The sequence below is a fragment of the Furipterus horrens genome, unplaced genomic scaffold (genome assembly GCF_987537825.1).
Source record: "Furipterus horrens unplaced genomic scaffold, mFurHor1.1.pri manual_scaffold_3, whole genome shotgun sequence".
In the NCBI taxonomy this organism is placed as follows: Eukaryota; Metazoa; Chordata; class Mammalia; order Chiroptera; family Furipteridae; genus Furipterus; species Furipterus horrens.
Window position 1 is genome coordinate 30,598,848 of NW_028327173.1, and position 22,674 is coordinate 30,621,521.

The 22,674-nt window shown below is 41.2% G+C and overlaps 1 protein-coding gene across 1 annotated transcript in view; it reads right to left on the minus strand.

Moving 5' to 3' along the window:
* Nucleotides 1–22,674, minus strand: part of ZSWIM5 (zinc finger SWIM-type containing 5) — a 103,914-nt gene that overhangs the window by 15,832 nt on the left and 65,408 nt on the right. The window contains exons 5-8 of the mRNA XM_090271602.1: nucleotides 16,104–16,283; nucleotides 8,714–8,890; nucleotides 1,501–1,647; nucleotides 287–424 (exon numbers count right to left, since the gene is read on the minus strand). Of these exons, the coding sequence (XP_090127728.1) occupies nucleotides 287–424; nucleotides 1,501–1,647; nucleotides 8,714–8,890; nucleotides 16,104–16,283 (642 nt within the window). The remainder of the gene's footprint in view (nucleotides 1–286; nucleotides 425–1,500; nucleotides 1,648–8,713; nucleotides 8,891–16,103; nucleotides 16,284–22,674) is intronic.

The following is a 22,674-nucleotide window of genomic DNA, read 5'->3' on the forward strand; positions in this document are numbered from 1 at the left end:
GCCCCTGACTCCTGAAGTATCTCCACCCCTTATTTCCCTTGGATCACACTCTTCAGGTATTCATGGGAAGAGAGAGGAGCAAAGGACGGTGGCAAGGTAGAATGTGAGAGTAGGAGAGAGCTAGTTCACAGGGTGGGCAAGGATGGTGAGAAAGAGAGGAAGCCTGAGGAAACCAGGTACAGTTTGGATAAGAGAAAAAAAGGCTACAGGAGGGGTAGAACAGATGTGGCAGGAAGCAGAGTGTTACCATGGATAATTCTAGCTTGCCTGAGGCTGACCCCCATACCTGATGCTTCCAGATAGCTATCATCATTCAGGCGACAGGCCTCAGTTAAAGTAAGAAATAGGCAGCCAATGGGATCCAGGGGATGGCCCACCCAGCCTTCCAGGTTTGTGATGGTTGTGGTTCCTCTTTGCAACAATTCTGGAAACAAGCAGATAAAAGTTTTAGAGAGTGATAGAGACATGGCTCTCTGTCCCTGCCTAGGTCTTCTCATCAGTCTCTTTCAGGACCTGGCCCTGAGACTCAGAGAAAGCCTCCCTCATTGTCTTGCCTTGGGTTGATAGAACTGGTCACAAGCTTATCAGCCAGCTACAAGGACTTATAGTCTGCATTTAGATTGTCGGCTGGCAGCGCACATATATAGATATAGCTTTACAGTTTTAAAAACCCTGGCTGGTTTGGCTCAGTGGATTGAGCGTCGGCCTGCGAGCTAAGTGTCGCTGGTTCGATCTTCCAGTCAGGGCACATCAGAGAAGGAAAACTCTGACTCCAAAAAACCTCCGCTGCCTTGCGGCATACCTCTTCAGGGGAAAGGCTAAGGGAGTAAACCCCGACAGAAAATCCGGAGCCGGAGTCCCTAAGGCGGTTTGACGTTGTAGTCAACACCGGCAACTCCTGCGGCGCACCTGAAGCCAAGCTGTATTGACTCCGTCTTTCCCTTGGACCCTTCAGCTGCGAAGAGAGGGGGGGTCTGCTGCATGGGCAACAGCAGACCCTCCATATCACCCTGCCCAGGCTCTGTAGCTTCAGCTTCACTGGAGAGGACACTCCAGCGTCATCGCAAGATGTCGATTCAACACGGGAGGAGACAGATACCGTGTCACTCCCGAGTCGGACTGCACAGCCATTCTCGGCAGTGCAGATAGACTCTTAAGAAGCTACACCATCGTCTCTCGAGACGGACGGCTGCCAACGACGACAGTTTTAAAAGGGTCTTCTCATATCAGATCTTAGTGGGCCTTCCAACTGCCCTCTGAGGGAGGCATGCCGGTACTATTATTCTCATTCTACAGACTAAAGACTCACAGAGGTAAAGTGAAGCATTCCACATAGCTGGTAGAATGATCTGGAATCCATAGACTCTGCCACATCTCATGAAACTTAGTGAAAATTAAGTACTACACCTTGTAACCCCTGAGGATCCTCATCAGCCATAGCCTAAGGAGTTAAGATGTGTCCTAAGAGCCTAAGAGTTATGATGGTTTCTATCATTGTACCTTTCTTCTGATGCTTGTAGATTCCCAGCTGTCGTTGTTGCTGCAGCCTCAGAGTATTGATAATGGCCACTGTGAGTCTGAGGGCCTCTTTGGGATAACCATGAGAACGCAGGGCATCAACCCGAGCACAGGCTGTAGGCACATGTTCTACCAGAAGAAAATATTTTGGTTGAGTTATCTTTTCAAATCTGGAAAATTCATGCTTGAGAAAGGGAGTTAGTGTTCTGTTCAGTTCCTCAAATTCAACCTGACATCTACTGTGTACCAGAAAATGTATTTTATCTTTTAAGGATCTAAAGTTGAGTAAGTTGTAAGCACTACCTTGAAAGAGCTACCTTGAAGCCTCAGGACACGGTATAGAAAGGGACACACAGCAAGAATAATACGTAAAATGTTGTACCTCTTTGTGAACATGAACTACTAGAACATAGTGGAGATAGCAACTAACTGCTGAAAGGGAGCGGCCTCATTCATTTATTAATACTATATTTTCTGAGAACCTATTACATGCCAGGTAGTATATAGGCAAACGAAGTACAAAGATGAATAAGAAATGGTTGGTTCCCTCAAAACGCTCAAAAATGTTCCATAAACAGATCATTATGAAAAAGTAAAAAGAAATGACATAATAGAAATATATACAGAGAGAAAATAATATTTGAGATGCACTTTATTGGACAAGTAAGATTTTAAATAGGAAGACAGACAGGGAAAGGCATTCCTGGCAAAGGGAACATATAAGCAAAGGCATATAAGTAAAAGCATAAAAAGTATTCTATATAGTATCTTCAGAGCATGACAAATAGTTCTGTGCAGGGTTTGGTTATGTGGCTAGATAGCCTGGAAAGGTAGAATCTGGAATGTGAAAAGCTTTGAATGTCATACTAAGGAGTTTGGGTTACCTTAGGAATGATGGAAGACTACCAAAGGTTTATAAATGGGCAAGCAATTATAATGCAATTTATGGTTTATTTTGTAATTTCTTTTAAAGAAAACATTAAAAATTATAGAGAACTTCCAGTCAAGATGTGGTGTAGGTAAACACAGCACTTGCCGCCTCCCACAATCATACAAAATTACAACTAAACTGCAGAACAACTATCATTCAGAACCACCTAAAACTGAACTGAAGGAAAGACTAACAATTAGGGAATTAAAGAAGAAGCCACATGAGACTGGTAGGAGAGGTGAAGATGTGGGAGACTGATCCCACAACCTGGGAAGTGCCTGGCAGACAAAAATGGGGAGTTATATCTCAGTTGTGGAGGTCCCCCGTGAGGAGCAAGGGATACCAGCCCCAAACCAAGTCCTGCCAGCCCAGGGTTCCAGTGCTGGGAAGAGAAGTTCCCATAACTTCTGGCTGTAAAAATGAGCAGGGAATGAGGCTGCATGAGATGGAAGCTACTAGAGTCCCAGGCAGTTCCTCTTAAAGAGCCCATGAATGGACTAACTTGGACTTACTCCCTCTGAGCTCCAGTGTGGTGGCAGCAGCTTGAAAGGAACCAGAGACATAGGGGGTGAAATGAAACTGTTCAGCATCGGGGCAAGAGTTAGGGTGTGTGTGGGGGTGCAGCTTTCTCCTAGACAGAAGTGCTGGCAGAGACCACTATTCCTTTCTGAGCCCTCCCTGCAGAGAGCTGCAGGTGTGGGACCTATCTGAGACTCCATCAACCTGGCTCACATTGTTTCCCCTACCCTGATGATTTCCTAAGACCCTGCCACACCCAACTTACGGTCGCATCTAAGTTGTCTCAAATAGCTTTTCCATGCAAGTAGCCTCTTTTGTCTCATGCTTCAGATTTTCCTAAAAATCTCTCAAACAAACAAGGAGCATCTGGCCTCTGCATGCCCCATATCTCTCACTAAGTGGCCCCAAGCTTGGAACTAGCAGCAGCAGGCCTTTATTTACATCTTGGCTTCGCCTGTGCACCTCCAAGCCCAGCATAAGTAGCAACCATCTGCAGATGGCTTTGTACCTTATGCTGAGTGACCCTGGGCAGAACACAGGCAGCAGCTGACCTTGGTCTGCACCTTCCAAAAGGCCCCAGAGCCAGTACACCCAGTGGACAGCTTCAGACCACAGTGAAGCACCAGTCAACCACCTCCACAAGTGACACACTCAAGGGGTGGACTCTACAGACACCAGAGCGCTGCTGAAGTTAAGTCCTGCTCTGAGGGGTGGGTCCCAGTACAGCGTACCCTCCACAGTGGCTGGAGGTCAGTGGTTAGTGGTCAGAGCCAGTCCTTGCAGCTGATCGGCCTGAGGATAAATGCCTCCCATTGATGTGCCAACAGCAATCAAGGTTCAGCTTAAAGAGGAGGGTATACACAGCCCACACAGTGGGGCATACCTAGAGTGCACAGCTAGAGTTAATGAGGAGACCGTGCCACTGAATCCTACAGGATACTTTCTGTATTAGGCCATTCAACCAAGCCCAGGAGGCATAGCAGCTCTACCCAATACACTGAAATAAACACAGGGAGGCTGCCAAAAGGAGGAGACAAAAAAACATGTCCCAAATGAAAGAACAGAACAAAGCTCCAGAAAAAGAACTACTTAAAATGGAGACAAGCAATCTACTAGGTGTAGAGTTCAAAACACTGAATGTTCAAAAAACTTAGTAAGAAGCTCAACAGCATAAAAACAGGCCAGTCAGTATGAATGGTACAATAATTGAAATGGAGAATAATTGACAGGGAATCAACAGAAGAGTAAATAAAGCAGAGCACCAAATCAGCAATTTGGAATATAAGAAAGTAAAAAACAACCCAATCAGAACAGAAAAAAATGAAGATAGTGTAAGAAGACTCTGGGACAACTTTAAGCATTCTGACACATCCTCACGATGGTGGTGCCGAGAGAAGAGAAAGAAATTGCAAAGCTATTTGAAAAAGTAATGAAAGAAAACTTCCCTAACCCGGTGAAGGAAATAGACATACAAGTCCAGGAAGTGCAGAGAGTCCCAAATGAGATGAACCCAAAGAGGCCCATACCAAGACACATCAATATTAAAATGTAAAAGTTTAAAGATAAAAGAGAATCTTCAAAGCAGAAAGAGAAAAGCAGTTAGTTACTTACAAGGGAGCTCCCATAAGACTGTCAGCTGATTTCTCAACAGAAACTTTGCAGGCTAGAAGGGACTGGCAAGAAATATTCCAAGTCATGAAAAGCAGGGACCTACAACCAAGATTACTCTACACAGTAAAGCTATCATTTAGAATCAAAGGACAGATAAAGAGCTTCCCAGACAAGAAAAAGCTAAAGAAATTCATCACCACCAAACCAGTATTAAATAAAATGCTAGCCTTCTTTAAGAAAAAAATAAAATTTAAAACATATGAACAATAAATGACAATACATACATATCTATCAATAATTAAATTTAAAAAAAAGTAAATGAACAAGCAGAACAGACTTACAGATATAGAGGAAGTTTTGATAGTTGCCAGATGGGATGAGGTTTGGGGGTACGGGTGAAAAAGGTGAAGGGATTAAAGAGTACAAGTTTGGACTTCCGGCCAAGATGGAGGCCTAGACTGACACGCTCCATCTCCCTCCACAACTAAGAAGGAATACAGCTACCACAAAACCAGAAATAACCAGAAGTTCCAGAAAATAAAGCTACATGGAAGTCCAGCGTATGAAGTTATAAACAAGTGGTGCTCGTCCGGACAGGTAGGAGGGGTGAAGCCAGGGCAGAGAGGTCAAACTGTGCTGGCAGCGGCAGCTGCAGTGAAGGCTGCAGGATGATGGTAAGCACAGACACCCGTATTTAAGGGGAGGTGAGAAGCACTTGGGGGGCACCCCTGGCTGCAGACCAAACCAGTCAGCTTGCGATTCCAATGCCGGGGAAGGCAGATCCCCATTGCCTCGTACTGTGAGGACTGGAGGGTGTAAGGACGGAGGAGAAGGCTCGTGGTCTCTCAGCAGAGAGTGAACAGCAGGAATCCATCTTGGACCCCTGCCTCCACACAAAGTGCCACAGTGTGGTAAGAATGGTCACCCCATAGTGATGAGTGCACAGGGCTCCGCCCCCTATAGCGTAGGAGGTGTGACATCACACCCAGGAAACAAAGGTAAACACAAACTGTCAGGATGGCAGGGATCATGATAAGAGATCCCAATCACGCAGCTGACCAGACAGCAAATACATGATCTATCAGACCAGCAGATAAGAAATCTTCCTGAGGCTCAGTTCAGAGCTCTGGTTATAAGAAAGCTTACAGATCTAACAGCGGATCTTAAACAAGACGGGGAAGGAATTAAGGCTAGTCTTGCTGAAATAAATGAAAATACATATGAAACAAGTGGTGAGGGAAGGAAAACCAGGGATCAAATCAACAAACCGGAACATAGGGAAGGAACAAACAGTCAACCAGTGCAGGAAGAGGAAACAAAGTGAGGAAAATGAGGAGAGGCTCAGAAAACTATGGGACAGCTATAAGAGGGCCAACATTCGAATCATAGGGTTGCCAAAAGGTGAAGAAGAACTAGAAATTGAAAAATTATGTGAAAAAATAATGAAGCAGAACTTCCCTAACTTGGGGAACAAAATAGACTTACAGGTCCAGGAAGCACAGAGAGTCCAAATAAACTGGACCCAGGGAGAACCACACCAAGACACATTATAATCAAAATGTCAAAAATTAAAGATAAAGAGAGAATCTTAAAAGCAGCAAGAGAGAAGAGAACTATGTACAAAGGGGTCCCAATAAGACTTTCAGCTGATTTCTCAAAAGAAACTGCAGGCAAGAAGGGACTGGCAAGAAATATTCAAAATAATGAAAACCAAAAACCTACAACCAGGATTACTCTATCCAGTGAAGCTATCATTCAGAATAGAAGGGCAGAGAAAGTGCTTCCAGGACAAAGTAAAACTGAAGGAGTTCATCAGATCCAAACCACTGTTATATGAAATGTTAAAGGGACTTGTTTAGGAGAAAGAGGATCAAAACTATGAACATTAAAATGAAAACTGTATCACAACAACCAACAACAGAAGCTAGGGAACAGAAACAAAGGCAAATTAAGTAGGCAACGAGAGTGGAAAAAGAATTATAGGTATGGGGAACATATTGGGGGGAGGTCAGTGGACAGGGGAAGGGGGAAAAGGGAGAGAGATGGTACAGGAATTAAGAAGCATAGTAGGAGGGAGTGGAGTAGATCGGAAGATGTTGAGAAGAACTATATGCACAACCAATGGGCATGGACTAAGGGGGGTCACTGGGTGGAGGGGAACAAAGGGAAAAGAAATTGGGACAACTGTAACAGCATAATCAATAAAGCATATTTAAAAAAAGAAGTACAAGTTGGTTGTTACAGAATAGTCATAGGGATGTAAAGTACAGCCTAGGGGTGTATGGTGTCAATTAATGTGAAATTTATCATGATGATCACTTAGGAAGTTATATAATGTCTAATCACTGGGTTGTATACCTGAAAATAATATAATAATGTATGTCAACTGTAATTGAAAATAAAACTTTAAAAATTATAGAAATAATTGCAGAAAATTAGAAAACACAGATAAGCAAAATATAAAATAAATATCAGAAATAAGGATTATTTAAAAAAACATTTTATTTATTTATTCTTAGAGAGAGGGAAAGGGAGGGAGAAAGAGTGAGACAAACATTAATACGTGAGAGAAACATCCATCAGCTGCTTCTCGCATGTGCCCAGACTGGGGACTGGGGACCAGCCTGCAATCCAGGCATGTGTCCTGACCTGTGACCTTTTGCTCTGTGGGACGACACCCAACCAACTGAGCCACACCTATCAGGGTCAGAAATAAGCATTATTTCCACTTTCATATATATATATATATATATCCAGATTTTTCTATTCAATTTTAATTATAATGGTATGATATTATAATTAATTTTTTTATAACTGGGTTTTCTCACTTCATACAATGTAAATATTTTTCCATGTCATTAAATGTACTTCTATAATACAAAAAATGTTAACATATCACTGCACTGGATATGTACTATCGACTGAGTCAATCGATCAGTCCTCTATGGTCAGATATTAGATTATTTCCAATTTTTGTCATCTGTACATTATTTACAACCATGCTCTAAGAGACTGCCTAGTTTTATGTATATTTTTACATAATTATAGCTTAGGATAAATTCCTAGGTGGAGAATTCCTGGATCAAAGGGTATGAATGTATTTTAAAGGCTTTGGTAAGTATTGCTGAAACACTTTTCAGAAAGGCTGTAAGCATTTACACTCCTACTAGTAGTATGAGAGTACCTATCTCCATGTGACTTCTTCCAACCAAAAACTAATTATCTTTATTTTTAAAATCTTTGACCCTTGACAGTCAAAAATGGTAATTTAATATTGTTTTGATTTGCATCTTTGTTTATCAATGAGGTGTATCTTTTATCATAAGCTTGTTAGAATTATATAGAAGTATTGTATCGGAGATGAGGAAAGATGATCAAAGGGAACTTTAGGTAGTGACCCGCAGTGAGTTGGCCAAGGCTTTCAGGAGAGACAGGGACATATCCAGATTCAGCAGTATCTTGAGAAAGACAAAGAAAATGGGTTGAGGCACAAAGGCAGGGAATGAGGAGCAGATAATAAAAATATCATAATTATAAAATTCAGAAAATGAATATGTTTAAAAAGGATGTCTATTCTGTAATGAGCATCCTGTGATAAAGTCAAGAACAGATTGATAAAAGGCCAGAGGATGGTCTGAACTGACAATGGAACAGCTTTATTCTGTTCTGAGGAAGAAAGGAAGGAAAGGAGGGAAGAGGAAGACTGGTGACAAATGCAGACTGTGCCCTAGCTACTAGCACAGGGTAATTTAAATGTCAAATGTAGGGCCTTTTTAGTAAAACATAATTTCAAATCAGATTATAATGTTGCTCCATCACTAGTGACTAAGAGAGGCTGTGAATGGATGTTTAATGGTTTTGGTAGTACTGTTTGAGTACTACCTTTCCCCTCCCAAAATTTAGGGTACAGAATATAAATTCTTCTATTTGAAATTATTGTACCTCAGTTGAGTACATATACCAAAGGCTCAGACTTCACATAAAATACTGAGGCTTGAGTCAAGGCCCCAAAAGATCTGCATGAAGACTGTCCAAAATGTAATTGTGTTGCTGGTACCAACGTAGATGGCTCAGTCAGGCCAAGAGGTGAGATTGGGCTCCAAAAGTCTTAGAGTAGAGGAGAGGTACACTTACCAAGCCACAGTGGCTGACCTTGGGAATTAAAGAGCAGTCTCTCACTTTCCTGCTGACAGGTAGGAGCTATATATATATCGCTGTTAATTATTCGCTGTAGGTGGCTGTCTTGCCAATGCAATTCACGGCCCTCGATGGCTCTAGTAAACACTGTTCGTCTTGGTCTGGGTAAGGAGTCTGGGGACAGAAAGAAATGCAACAGTTCAATGACAGGTAATCTGAAGCTCTAACTCCTGTATTCTTCAGGATGGGAGGGGGGGTTAGTGACTGCAGCCACTCGGGGTGTTTGTTGTGATACCTGTTTATTGGATAGCTTTTAGTGTATCTTTGCTCTCTATGGACAGATCTTTTCTACAAAGATCTATGACTGCCTTTCTACTTCTTACAGAAAACCAGTATCTCCTAGGACCCAGAGGCACATGAAAGAGAGGAGGAACAGTGGTGTTCAGCGGCTCAATTATGAGAACACAAACTGCATCTATAGAAGTCAGGGAAGAGAGTAGGAGTTAGGTAATTTCTCCAATGAATCACAGCCTATCCCATTTACAGCACAACCCTTATCAGACTGAGGACTTCCTTGAAATTCATATTAAAAGCTGAAAAAAAGAGCTGAAGTCCTGTGTATTCTGGTATCTTTACCACACTGGTAACTGCAGGCTTACAGCCTTGTTCTCCAAAAGACTAATGAACTTGTTTCCTCATTAGAGTCTTACCATGTCATCTCTCTTCCATGAAAAAGCTGCAGAGAAATCAAAACAACAGAGAAATGAGGCTTAATTCTTAAGAACGGTGTGTAGGAAGACCAAATGGAAGATACACTGTCATAAACTGTAGCTCTAGGAGGACTAATGGAAATGACATTTAAGGAAATATTTAAAAAGTGTAGATTATTTAACTGACTCTGACAAATTAAAGGCAGCTGAAACTGTTTTGAGATAAAGAAGTGAAGTACCGTACAGATGTCTCTAAAGATGCCCAAATGAGGTGGTGTGCATCTACTGAGGCTGTGCAAAAAAATTGGGAGGGAAAGTCTTAAGATTCAGACTGAACGTAAAAGAAATGAATATATTCATCCAGTAAGCAAAAGTCCTTGGAATCTGGTCATTTCCTCAGAATTTGATATATTCCACAGAGTATGGGCTCTGAGAATTAAATGAGAATAGCACTGACAGCATTTACCGAAGTTGCTTCTCCTTCATGTTGTCCCTCAGTAGAAGCACAAGGATCCTTCTATTGGCTGCAGTCTAAGCCCCTGTCCTCCTGAAGTATCCACTGTGGGTCTGCTTGGCCCACAGTAGGGATTATGCTCCCAATATGTTTTGTAATTCGTTAAGTTAGCAAATAATGAGTGCCTTTACATAGAATAAACTATTCTAGGTGCTAAAGATATAAAAGTCCTTGCCTTTAGGGATCTTTACATTCAAATGGGAAGAGGTGATTAAATAAATATACATAAGATATATCAGATAGTTATAAATGCTATAAAAAAGACGAGAGCAGCGTTAGGGAGAAAGGTAAGCTGCTGTTAGGTGGGGGTAATTGTTTTGTATAGAATGGTCCCTAAATAAGATAACATTTGAACAGAGACCTGAAGTAACTGAAGGCAAGATATGACTAAGGGAAGAGTATTCCAGGCAAGGAACAGCAAGTGCTGAGATCCTGAGGTGGGTTATCTGGAGGATTTGAGGGCAGCAGAGGCCAGTGTACTTGGAATGGAGTAAGGAGGGAAATCACAGAAGATGAAGCCAGATAGATACTAGGGAGCCAGATCACGAGGGCATTGCAGACCATGAGTGAAAAATGACTTTGGCTTTCTGAGGAAGAAGAGAAGCCACTGGAGGGCTTTGAGCTGTTGAAGGTATATGATGTAACTTGCACTTTAAAAGCCTAACTGGAAGCAGTACTGAGAACAGACTATAAGGTGAAAGGGCAGAAGTAGGGGGAGTCATTAGGAGGCCACTGCAATAATTTGTGAAATATGATGATCACTTGGCCAGAGTAATACACAGTGGGGGTGATGAGAGAGGATGGCTTTTTGATATAGTCTGAAAGTAAAGGCAATAGGATTTGCTCATGGATTATATCTGGGGTGAGATAAAAAGGGAAAAATCAAGACTGACTCCAAGGTTTTTAAGGCACTCTTGCCATATAAGAGACAGAGAAGACTGTAGGAAGAGCATGTTTGGGTGGGGCTTGAGGAGTAAGAAATGCTACTGAGATGCCTATTAATATCTAAGTAGAGATACTGAAAGGTCACTCAACATACAAGCCTGGAGTTGAGAGGAAAACTCTAGCAGGAGGTATAAACTTGGGAATTGTTGGTATATAAATGATTATTAAAATAATGCAATGATGGTGGATAAAAATTTGGAAGGCATGTCCCAGGAGTTAGGAGTCCCAGACCCACATCAGGCCCTCCAACCCAGAGTTCCAGTGCCAGGTAGATAAGTCCCCATAACTTCTGGCTGCAAAAATCATCGGCAGGCAGGGATTGAATTGGTGGAAGAAACTTTTGGAGCCCCAAGCAGTTCCTCTTAAAAGAACCCACAAACGGACTTACTCAGACTCACTCCCTCTAAGCTCCAGCACTGGGGTAACAGCTTGAAAGGCACCAATGGCCTACAGACAGAAACTGAAGCATCTGGCACCAAGGTGAGAGCTGGGGGACAGCTTTCTCCCAGACAGAAAGGCAGGCAGAGGCCATATCTGAGACTCCATCACTCTGGCTAACACTGTCTGCCCTGCTCTGGAGATCCCCTGAGACTCTGTCCCACCCAACTTACAGACCCACCCAAGCTATTAACAGTGACTTTTCCATATGAATGGCTGGTCTTGGCTCATGCAACAGCCAGCCTCAGTAGGCCCCCAGCCCCTGTACCTCTTGCTAAGTGGCCCCCAGGCCCAGCACTAGCAGAAGCCAGCCTAGGTTTCATCTGGGAACCTCTAAAAGCTCAGCACAACTAACAGTCATCTCAGATTGCTTTGTAGCTCATGCAGATTGGCCCCGGGTAGAACACAGGTGGTGGCTGACCTTAGTGGGTACCACCCGGGAAACCCCAGAGCCTGCGTATCCAGTAGACAGCTGCAGACCACATCAGAGCACCACCACCCTTGCCCCTACACAGCTGATTCTCCACATTGGGCAGATGTTTGGGGTCATAGGTCACAGCCAAGCCTTGAAGCTGACTGGCCTGGGTAAATCCCTCCCATTGATCTGCCAACAGCAACCAAAGCTCAATTACAAGAGAAGGATATATTCAGCCCACATGAGGGCACACCTCAAGTACCCAGCTTAGGTGATAGGGGAGGCTATGCTACTAGACCCTACAGGATGCCTACTGCATTAGGCCACACTACAAGACAGGGAGTCATAGTAGCTCTTCCTAATACATTGAAACAAAAACAGGGAAGCTGCCAAAATGAGGAAACAAAGAGACATGGCCCAAATGAAAGAACAGATCAAAACTCCAGAAAAAGAACTAAACAAAATAAAGATAAGCAATCTACTAGATGAAGAGTTCAAAACACTGGTTGTAAGGATGCTCAAGGAACTTAGTGAGGACCTTAACAGCATAAAAACGATCCAGTCAGAAACCAAGGATACACTAATTGAAATAATGAACAATTTACAGGGAAACAACAGTAGAGTGCATGAAGCTGAGAATAAAATCAATGATTTGGAACATAAAGAAGCAAAAAACAACCAATCAAAACAACAAGTAAAAAAAGAATTAAAAAAATGAGGATAGGGTAAGCAGCTTCTAGCACAACTTCAAGTGCTCCAACATTTGCATCATAGGGGTGCCAGAAGGAGAAGAGAAAGAGCAAGAAATTAGAAATCTATTTGAACAAACAAGAAAAGAAAACTTCCCTAATTTGGTGAAGGAAATAAGACATGCAAGTCCAGGAAGCACGGAAAGTCCCAAACAAGATGGACCCAAAGAGGACCACGCCAAGACATATCACAATGAAAATGCCAAACGTTAAAGATAAAGCGAGCCTCTTAAAAGCAGCACAAGAAAAGCAGTTAGTTACCTATAGAGGAGTTCCCATAAGGTGGCCTGCTGATTTCTAAAAAGAAACTGCAGGCTAGAAAGGATTGGCAAGAAATATTTCAAGTCATGAAAAGCAGGGACCTATAGCCAAGATTGCCCTACTCAGCAAACCTATCATTTCGAATCAAACGGCAGATAAAGAGCTTCCCAGACAAGAAAAAACTAAAAGAGTTCATCATCACCAAAACATTATGTTTGGTAATGTTAAAGGGACTTATTTAAGAAAAAGAAGATCCAAACTATGAACAATAAAATGACAATAACTATATTTATCAACAATTGAATCTAGAAAACAAACTAAACAAACAAGAAGAACAGAGACAGAATCATAGATAGAAGAAGGTTTTGATGGCTGCCAGATTGGAGGGGGATGTGAGGGAATCGGTGAAGAGGTCAGGGGATTAAGAAGTACAAATTGGTAGTTACAGAATAGCCATGGAAGTACAGTACAGGAAGTGGAGTAGCAAAGAACTTATATGTATGCCTAGTGGTCATGGACAAAGGTGTAGGGATTGTCTGAGGGAGTGGGAAGTGGCTGGGTGGAGAGGGGCAAAAGGGGAAAAATTGGGACCACTGTAATAGCACAATCAATAAAATATAATTAAAAAAATAAAACGATGCAATGAAATAAGTACAGAAGGAAAAGAAAAGTGGTTTGATGACTGAGCTCTGGGTACTGCAGCATATTAGGTTGGGGAGTGGGACGAGGCAGTAAAAAAGACTGGGTGGGGTGGGGGGGACAAATGAAGTAAGAGGAGAACCAAGAGAGAGTAGTGTCTTGAAAATAAGATGAAAAAAGTACTTCAAGGAATGAGAGATCAATTGTGACAAAAACTACTTACAGATCAAATAAAATTATGACTGAGAATCAACCAGTAGGTTTAGCAATGGTTAACATTAGTGACCAATACAAGAGCTGTTTTAGTAGTGGGGGGATGATAGTCTGACTAGAGTTAGTTCAAGGGAGATTAAGAACAGAAGAGATAGAGATGGTAAATATATACTATTTTAAAAATTATTTTTCTTAACTCTACCACTATTTCTACTGCCTCAGAAAAACAGGAAGGTAGCCAGAGAAGCATATGGGGCCACAGGTACTTTTTTTCTTTTTTTTTTGAGGAGAGATAAAACAATGTGCTTGTATACTCACAGTAATAATTCACAAAAATTTGGGATGCAAGAGAGACAAAAAAGAATTATGTAATGATATCCTGGATGAAAAAAGAAGGAATAGGATCTCTAAAAATAGTGGAAAAAGCACAGTACATGGGCATAGGCTGAGGCAGATGTGGTGATATAATTTTGGAAATTCTGTTCTGATTGCTTCTATATTCTCAGTGAATAGGAAGCTAGACTATCAGCTAAAAATGAGGAAAGAGAAGAATATAAAAAGTTATAGTGAAATGATGGTAGAAAATAAGAGATTTAAAAGAGTGAAACAAGGCATAGACTAGGGAAATGCAGTGGATGTCTAGTCTACACAGTACTACAGATCCACTGGAGATTAGTGGTCGTAAACTTAAAATAAGACCAGTAATCAAGATTGTATTTCTCACCACTGTGTTTAGCTGTGCAGGTGTGAGCACCAAGTAATTAGAGAGTTAGGCTGAACTACTAACATTAGGAATTTGCTACACTAGGTAACAAAGGGAAAGGAGAGACTTGAGTATGCATGCAAGGGAGTAATTATAACGATGCACCAAGGAATCTAACCTGGATATGGAGGAAAATGAAGCTTCAAGAGAATAAAAAAACAGTAGGATCAAAATTCCTAGTGGGTCAAAGAATTACCAGAATTGGGATACTAAAGAAAATAAGCTAGTAAAAACTGGTGGTGGTAATTAGAGCTGCTTTAGATTGAGATTATGAAGAAAGTTATTGGTAATAACAAGGTTTAGGGTAGGATCTTGGGACTGTACAGCTAAGCTATGTTGGAAGATGAATCTATTAAAAGACAGGAGGTCAAAGAACTGAGAGGCTAGAATAACAGAAGGATCATCTACGTGTCTACTGAAATCATTAAGAATTTTGATAGAAGTAATGACAGAGTAGTGTGTTGTGAGCCAATAGCCAACAATCTTCAGGGAGTGAGAAGGAATTGACCCAGAGGCCTACAAATGACCCAGACCACAACGGTAGCAGACATATTTTGATGATATAAACTTTAAAGCTAGGGGCTATTTTAGGAAGGAGGGAAGTCCACTAATGTAGAAATGGCAATGAGGAATAAGTAGGGTGCCTATTGTTCCCTCAGGTCCATTGGTAAAGAGATGTGAGAGATAAATCAGCCACAACCTGAAAACACTGCAGAGGAAGCAACGTATTCAAACGAGAACCAGTAACAATACATAACACCAATATACTATGACAGGGAAGAAAATGCCAGACTGGAGGCACGTGTTTATATGCATCTCACTGTCTATGCCAATCCAAAGCCAACAATGAAAAGATGGCTTCCTGTGCTGTGGAGGTTAGATGAGTGCCAGTAAAGGTAGTTTAAAGAAGTGGCAAAACTGTAGCCTTTTCACATTTCATTACCTAATTTGCCTTAACTACATTGACAATCAATTATGGTACAGTTGATGAAGACCACGCAAGAACAATAATTTAAGTAATTTTATCTTTGAGATTAAAAATATCAGATTTATCACCTAAAGGGGTAATATTAATTGTGATCAAAACCTCCTACCAATAGAGGTTTCCAATGGGCTAAGGAGCACTCAGTTGCCAACATCAAATAGTCTGAGTTAGATGAATTAAAATTGATGCAAATGCTGATGCTCAGTGATATTAGTAGGCTACTGCGCTCAAAATGCAGAGAGTACAGTGTCATTGTATTGGGTTTGTCTTAAAAGAATCCTAATTGTAATTTGGGAGCATGACCCCTCCTAGTTATCTGCTGTATAAACATTAGAGGAAAACAGCACCATAAGAAAGGCAACTGTCAGGACATTTTTAAAAGCTATGTTCTGCAAGTCTTCCATCCTTCCACTGAGGTAGGTCTTCTGAGCTAAAATCAACCCCAACTAGGCCAAGATCTATTAGTCATGAAGAACTTGAAGGGTAAATAAGATTCATGTAGGGGTCTCTAGGAATTTATGCTGGGCACTATGAGGATACTCTAGATGTGGAAAAAGACAGCATCTCCAATGTCAAAGATAAAAGCATACCCTTATTTAAAGTTTTGTGTTTCAAGACAAACAAAAGGACTGGCTTTCTTATTTAGGATGACAATTCTGATAGCCAAAAGTTTCTTCAGCTACCTTTGCTCTAGTGCTTTTCCCTCAACCATTTGGAGTTACAGGCACAAAGACCCTAAAAAGGTATCTGCTCACCTTGGCTGTGATTGGCATTCTGGGAAAGTGCATTGGTGATATTGGGCAGCTCATGCCCATAGTTCCCATCCTCCAGGGGACAGACATCCAAGTTGCTCCACTTCTGCAGTTGCTGCAGCCAAGAGGATTTTTCCTCCAGTTTGCAATGTGGATTTAAAATGATGCACACCCATAAGGCCCCTGGAAAATAAAACAACCGACATTCTTCATATGTTCTTTGATGTATATGTAAGCCTCACTTTTGTTCAGCTTTGTCTTCCATTTTTAGCTCATAGGAAAAGTTCCCAAAACATCAGCATTTCTCAATATACAATAAAAAATGAGATCTGCTAAGTTTTCGGAACTGGTTTATTTTTCCTTCCCAAAGCTTCCTAAAGCAGAGTAACTATCTTTGATATCTGGATGTGTGCCTGTGATAATGAACAAGATATTTGGGCTTGAATTCTTAGATTGAATCTGTAGTCTAACAAACATTTAGTGAGAGCTTTCCATGTTCAAGGCCCTGTACTGGAGAATAAGACACTGTTCCTACCCTTGAGTGGCTATCTAGTCGAGGAGATAGATAAATAAACAGATGCCATTTGAATATGGTATCAAGATAAAGATATGCTTGGATAACAAGAGCAGCACAGAGGAAGGGCATTTAGCGCAAGCATGTGTCAGAACGGAGGTGCTCAGAAAAGGTTTCAGTTTTGGTTAGTTGACCTTAGACTGGGTGGGATTTAAACCCCTCAACTGTAAAACAGATATAAAAACACCTATGTTGTAGATATAAGAATTAAATGAGATAACGTTTGTAAAGGGCCTAGCATATTACTTGGCACATAGTAAAATTTTACTCTTTCCTTTTTCCAGGGAAAATGGTTTATTTGGACTTGGATTTTGATACTGCTGATAAACTGATGCCTTACAACTATCTCATTCTTGCAGCTTCTCTGTCGCTGTAGCAGAGTATCACATATTCCACATAACCAATGGGTACTGTTTCTTTGACCATATCACTCTTCTTTTTAAGCAAACCCAATTCTTCTTTCCAAGGCTGGATGTGTAGCTAAGCCAGGTATATTCTCAATCTCAAGTTAGCAATAAGCCTGGCTGCAGAGTGGCTTAAGCTGAACATCCTTTGGGATGGAGCTACATCTATGGATGGAAGTATGTTCAGACACTATTTCAAGGTCCCTCAAAGGCCATTTTAGCTTCAATTTCATATCCTAACTGAATATGGTGAATATTCATTTCTATTGGCTCATTAAAAATTTAAAATATACCATGAAAAAGAAACTATATTATGTAATGTAATAGTGTTATACAATGATGGCTCTCATGGGGATTATAGTTAGGAGTCATCCAAGTAATTATAATAAAGCTTGGAAAATGCTATCATAGACATATATAAAGTCCTATGAAAATACATATAATGGAGCAATTGATTTTGTACATGGGGTCAGGAAAAGTTTGGCCTTAAATAATAAACATGAGTCCTGGCTGGTGTGACTCAGTGGATTGAGCGCCAACCTGTGGACTGAAAGGCTGTCAGTTTGATTCCCAGTCAGGGCACATACTTGGTTTGCGGGCCACATCTCCAGTTGGGCATGTGTGAGAGGCAACCAATTGGTGTTTGGCACACCAGTGTTTTACTCCTTTTCTTTCTCCCTCCCCCATCTCTCTAAAAATATATAAAATATTTTTTAAAAAGAATAAACATGAGTTACTCTGGTTAAGGATGTCTAACAAAATATATTTAACACAGCTCCATCCTGAAGCCTCACTAAACTGAAAGTAAAGGGATTAAAACAGGCAAACTCACATAGACACAAAGAATGGAAGAGATGAAAAAGAGCAGCCACAAATTTTGGGATCTGCAAATCATGTGGATGAGTGATAGCTGATTTAGCAGGACTGACAAAGCTGAAATTTCCATCAACTGCTAGGAAAGCCCACAAGCAGACTGATTCATACTGCACAGCCCACTGGAAGTAGGGTTGCAAATATGTAGTAGAATTGGTTAGAAGTCTGTCAAAGGCTCCCCGATTTCCTCTTCTATTCAAGGTAGCTGAGTGCCTGCTCCTTCCCTCTCCTGGAAGAAGACCGAGCTTTATTCACTGGAAAGTTTGATTCACAGAGGCTCTGGACTAAAAATACTACGTATGGCTGAGGGTGAGGTTTCCACACTGAAAACAAAGGGATTAAGGGAAACTGTATCTATTGAACAAATGGATATTCCCCTCGCCTAACCCTCTTTCCCCACATGGTTCTGAAAAGATGTGACAGGCTTATAACCCACAGACAAGGTGCTGGAGGATTTATCTCTGGGGAAGTAATCAGCCCAATGAGGAAAAACACTGCAGATACTGATAGCTGGGGCTCTCCAACGAAAATGCCCACCCAGATCATCCTCAGTTAAGCTGACTAGTTGACAAGGCCTTTTTGCTTTTAAGTGTCTTACTCTTACATAAAGAACATGCAGCTAAGGAACATTGGATATAAGAGGAAAGCATCTTACATAAAGGACAGAGAACAAAGCAAATAAAGAGGAAGAAAAAAACTTGGAGAAAATACAAACAAGGCAGAGAAAAGTGAAAATGTAGAGAAAAAAAACTATAATTAATAGTCTCAAAGTGAGAAGAGGCTGCATCCATGAACCTAGCACAGGATGCAACAACAAAGGAGCTCTTAGAAACTAAAAATATAATGATAAAAGTATATTAGAATTTATAAGATAGTTTTAAAAAATTGAGAAGTTAAAAAAATTGAGAAAATCCCCCAAAGATAAAAGACAAAAGTAAATAAATAAAAAGATGCAGAAATAGAGAAGACATAATACAATTAGAGGACCAATATCTATTCAATATGTTCACTCACATCAAATCATCTATCAAGTTTATTATCTTACAGAGACATCCCTTCTGGAACCCTTTATTTTCTTGCCCCTGATGTAGACTGTTCTCTAACCCTGCTGTATAGTAATACAGCAGCTAATATCCAAATAAGAAGACTTGTTCCAGACAGAGAGAAAAAAAATGATTTTTTGAAGAAAAGGTTTCAAACTAAAAGACATAATCTCCTCTTTGAGAAGGCTATTGGCTATTATTTTTAAATTATATTTCATTGATTATATTATTATAGTTCTCCCAGATTTTCCCCCTTTGCCCTTCTCCACCTGTCCCCTCCCCAAACTCAGGAAATCCCCACCTGTTTTCCATGTCCATGGGTCATGCATACATGTTCTTTGGCTACTCTTTTTTCTATGCTGTACTTTACATTCCAATGACTATTCTGTAACTACTAATTTGTACTTCTTAATCCTGTCACGTTCTTCACTGAAACCCCTCCCTCCCTCCCAGCTGGCAACCATCAAATGATTTCTCTTTTTAAAAAAATATAGTTTACTGATTATGCTATTAAAGTTGTCCCAATTTTTCCCCTTTTGTCCCTTCCGCCGAGTACCCTCATTTTCTCCAGCAACACCCCACCACCACTTAGTTCATGTCCATGGTCATGCATATAAGTTCATTGGCTACTCCATTACCTATACTGTTATTGACATCACCCTCTCTATTTTGTACCTACAAATTTGTGCTTCTTTATCCCTACATCTTTCCCCTCTTTCTCCCCCTTTCCCCTCCCAACTGATAACCCTCCAAATTCCATATCTATGATTCTGTTCCTGTTCTGCTTCCTTGCTTAGTTTGTTTTTTGGATACAATTATTAATAGCTGTGGATTTATTGCCATTTTAATGTTCGTAATTTTGATCTTTTTCTTTTTCTTACATAATTCCCTTTAGTATTTCCTATAATAAGGACTTGGTGATGATGAACTCCTTTAGCTTTACCTTGTCTGGGAAGCACTTTATCTGCCCTTCCATTCTAAATGATAGCTTTGCTGGATAGAGTAATCTTGGTTGTAGGTCCTTGCTTTTCATCACTTTGAATACTTCTTGCCAGTTCCTTCTTGCCTGAAAGTTTCTTTTGAGAAATCAGCTGAGAGTCTTATGGGAACTCCTTTGTAGATAGCTCTCTTCTTTTCTCTTGCTGCTTTTAAGATTCTCTCTTTATCTTAAACCTTTGGTATTTTAATTATGATGCATCTTGGTGTGGTCTTCTTTGGGTCCATCTTGTTTGGAACTCTCTGTGCTTCCCAGACTTGTATATCTATTTCCTTCATCAAATCAGGGAAGTTTCATTATTTTTTCAAATAAGTTTTCAGTTTCTTGCCCTTCATTTTCTCTTTCTGACACCCCCATGATTCAGATATTAGTACATTTAAAGATGTCTCAGAGGTTCCTAAACCTATCCTTGTTTTTTTTTTAAATTTCTTTTTCTTCCAGCTGTGAAGACCAGCGGGGATTGTGACTGAGAGAGCTGCTAGAGTCACAGGATTTCCTCTTACAGGACCCTGGCATGGACTTACTTGGGCTCACTTGCTCTGAGCTCCAGCACTGGGGCAGCAGCTCCAAGGGCTCCAGGAACATACATGGAGAAACTGAATTGTCTGACTTCAGAGTGAGGGCTGAAGGGCCAGCTTTCTCCCAGAGAGAAGTACTGGTACAGGCCATTATTCCTTTGCTGAGTCCTCCCTCCACAAAGCTGGCAGTTGCCATATCTGATTCTCCATCAACCTAACACTGTTTGCCTTGCCCTAGTGATCCCTGGAGATGCCACCACACTCAACTTGCAGGCCCCCCCAGTCCACTTCCAGCAGCTTTCCCACACAAAGAACCTGGATGGCTCATGCAGCAGACTTTCCTAAAATCTCTCAAAGGTTCACAATTCCCAAATAAGCAGCATCTGGCCTCAGCATGTCCTATACCTCTTGCTAAATGGCCCTAGGCCCAGCACTAGTGGCAGCTGGGCTTGATTTGCATATCCTGGGCACTTCCAAGCGCAGCACAAGTAGCAGACACCTGCAGACCGCTTTGTAGGTCATGCTAAGTGGCCCTGGGCAGGGCACAAGCAACAGCTGATTTGGTCTGCACCTCCCAGGAGGCCCGAGAGCCAGTGCACCTGGTGGGCAGCTTCAGACCACATCAGAGCACCACACAATCACCGCCACCAGAGACCCACTCAAGAGGCAGACTCATCGGGCACCAGAGCTCTCCTGAAGTGAGTCCTGATCTGTGGGGTCAACCCCTTCACAGCAGCTCCGCCACTGTGGTAGAGCTAGTCCACACAGCCTGTGAAAGGAGCTCCGATGAGACTGTCACCTGATTTCTCAAAAGAAACTTTGCAGGCTAGAAGGGACTGGCAAGAAATATCCAAAGTGATGAAAAGCAAGGACCTACAACCAGGATTACTCTATCCAGCAGAGCTATCATTTAGAATGGAAGGGCAGATAAAGTGCTTCCCAGACAAGGTAAAGCTAAAGGAGTTCATCATCGCCAAGCCTTTATTACACAAAATGTTAAAGGGACTTACTTAAGAAAAAGAAGGTCAAAACTATGAACAACAGAATGACAACAAACTTATAACTATCAACAAATGAATTTAAAAATCCCCCCAAAACTAAACAAACAAGTAGAATAGAACAGAATCATAGATATGAAGATCATATGGAGGGTTGTCAGTGGGGAGGGGAAAAGGGGAGAATGGGGGAAAGGTGCAGGGATCAAGAAGCATAACTGGTAGGTATAAAACAAACAAGGGGACATTAAGAATAGCATAGGAAATGGAGAAGCCAAATAGCTTATATGCATGACCCATGGACATGAACTAAAGGGGGGGGGGGATTGCTGAAGGGAAGGGAGGTACTGGGCAGAGGGGGGCAAAGGGGAAAAATTGGGACAATTGTAATAGCATAATCAATAAATATATTAAAAAAATAAATAAAAAGAACAACAGATAGATATAGGAGTTCTTTGGGTAGATACATAGAAGGATTATGTATACCCAAACAAGGAAAGGGCAAAGACCCTCTCAGGAGTCATCTTAGTCTCCTTGGATATTAGTCTATTGGATGTTTCTTCCTTCTGATAGGAATTTTTTGTAATCTAGGATATTAGTTTTTAGTCCTATAGGGATTGTGAGTTCCTTCCTACCAATTACAGTGTCCTTTATGAACACCAGGTGGCAGGAAATCCTTAAACATATAAGTAGTGCAGCAGGAGATAAAACATTTAGGACAGTGTGCCAATAAGATGAACACATATTCAGATCATAAAACAGTTACTTTTTCCACTTTTAGGATTTAAGAACCCTAAAGGCCTGTATAAACCTCATGAGAAAAAACTTTTTCTTCACATTGTAGTTCTTCCCCTATGGTGTGTCTATAGTACATCATTTGCTGGTTCTTCTAAAATTAATGTAGGGAGGAGTTGACCAGTGTGGCTCAGTTGTTTGGGCACTGTCCTGCAAAGCGAGAAGTCACTGGTTCTATTCCCAGTCAAGGCACATTCCTGGATTGCAGGTCTGGTGCCAGGTTGGGGCATGTATGTGAGGAAGCTGATCAATGTATCTCTCTCATATCAAAGCTGATCAATGTATCTCTCTCATATCAATGTGTCTCTCCCTTTCTTTCTCCCTCCCCTCCCCTCTCTATAAATAAAAAGAAAAATCATTGAAAAAATTAATGTA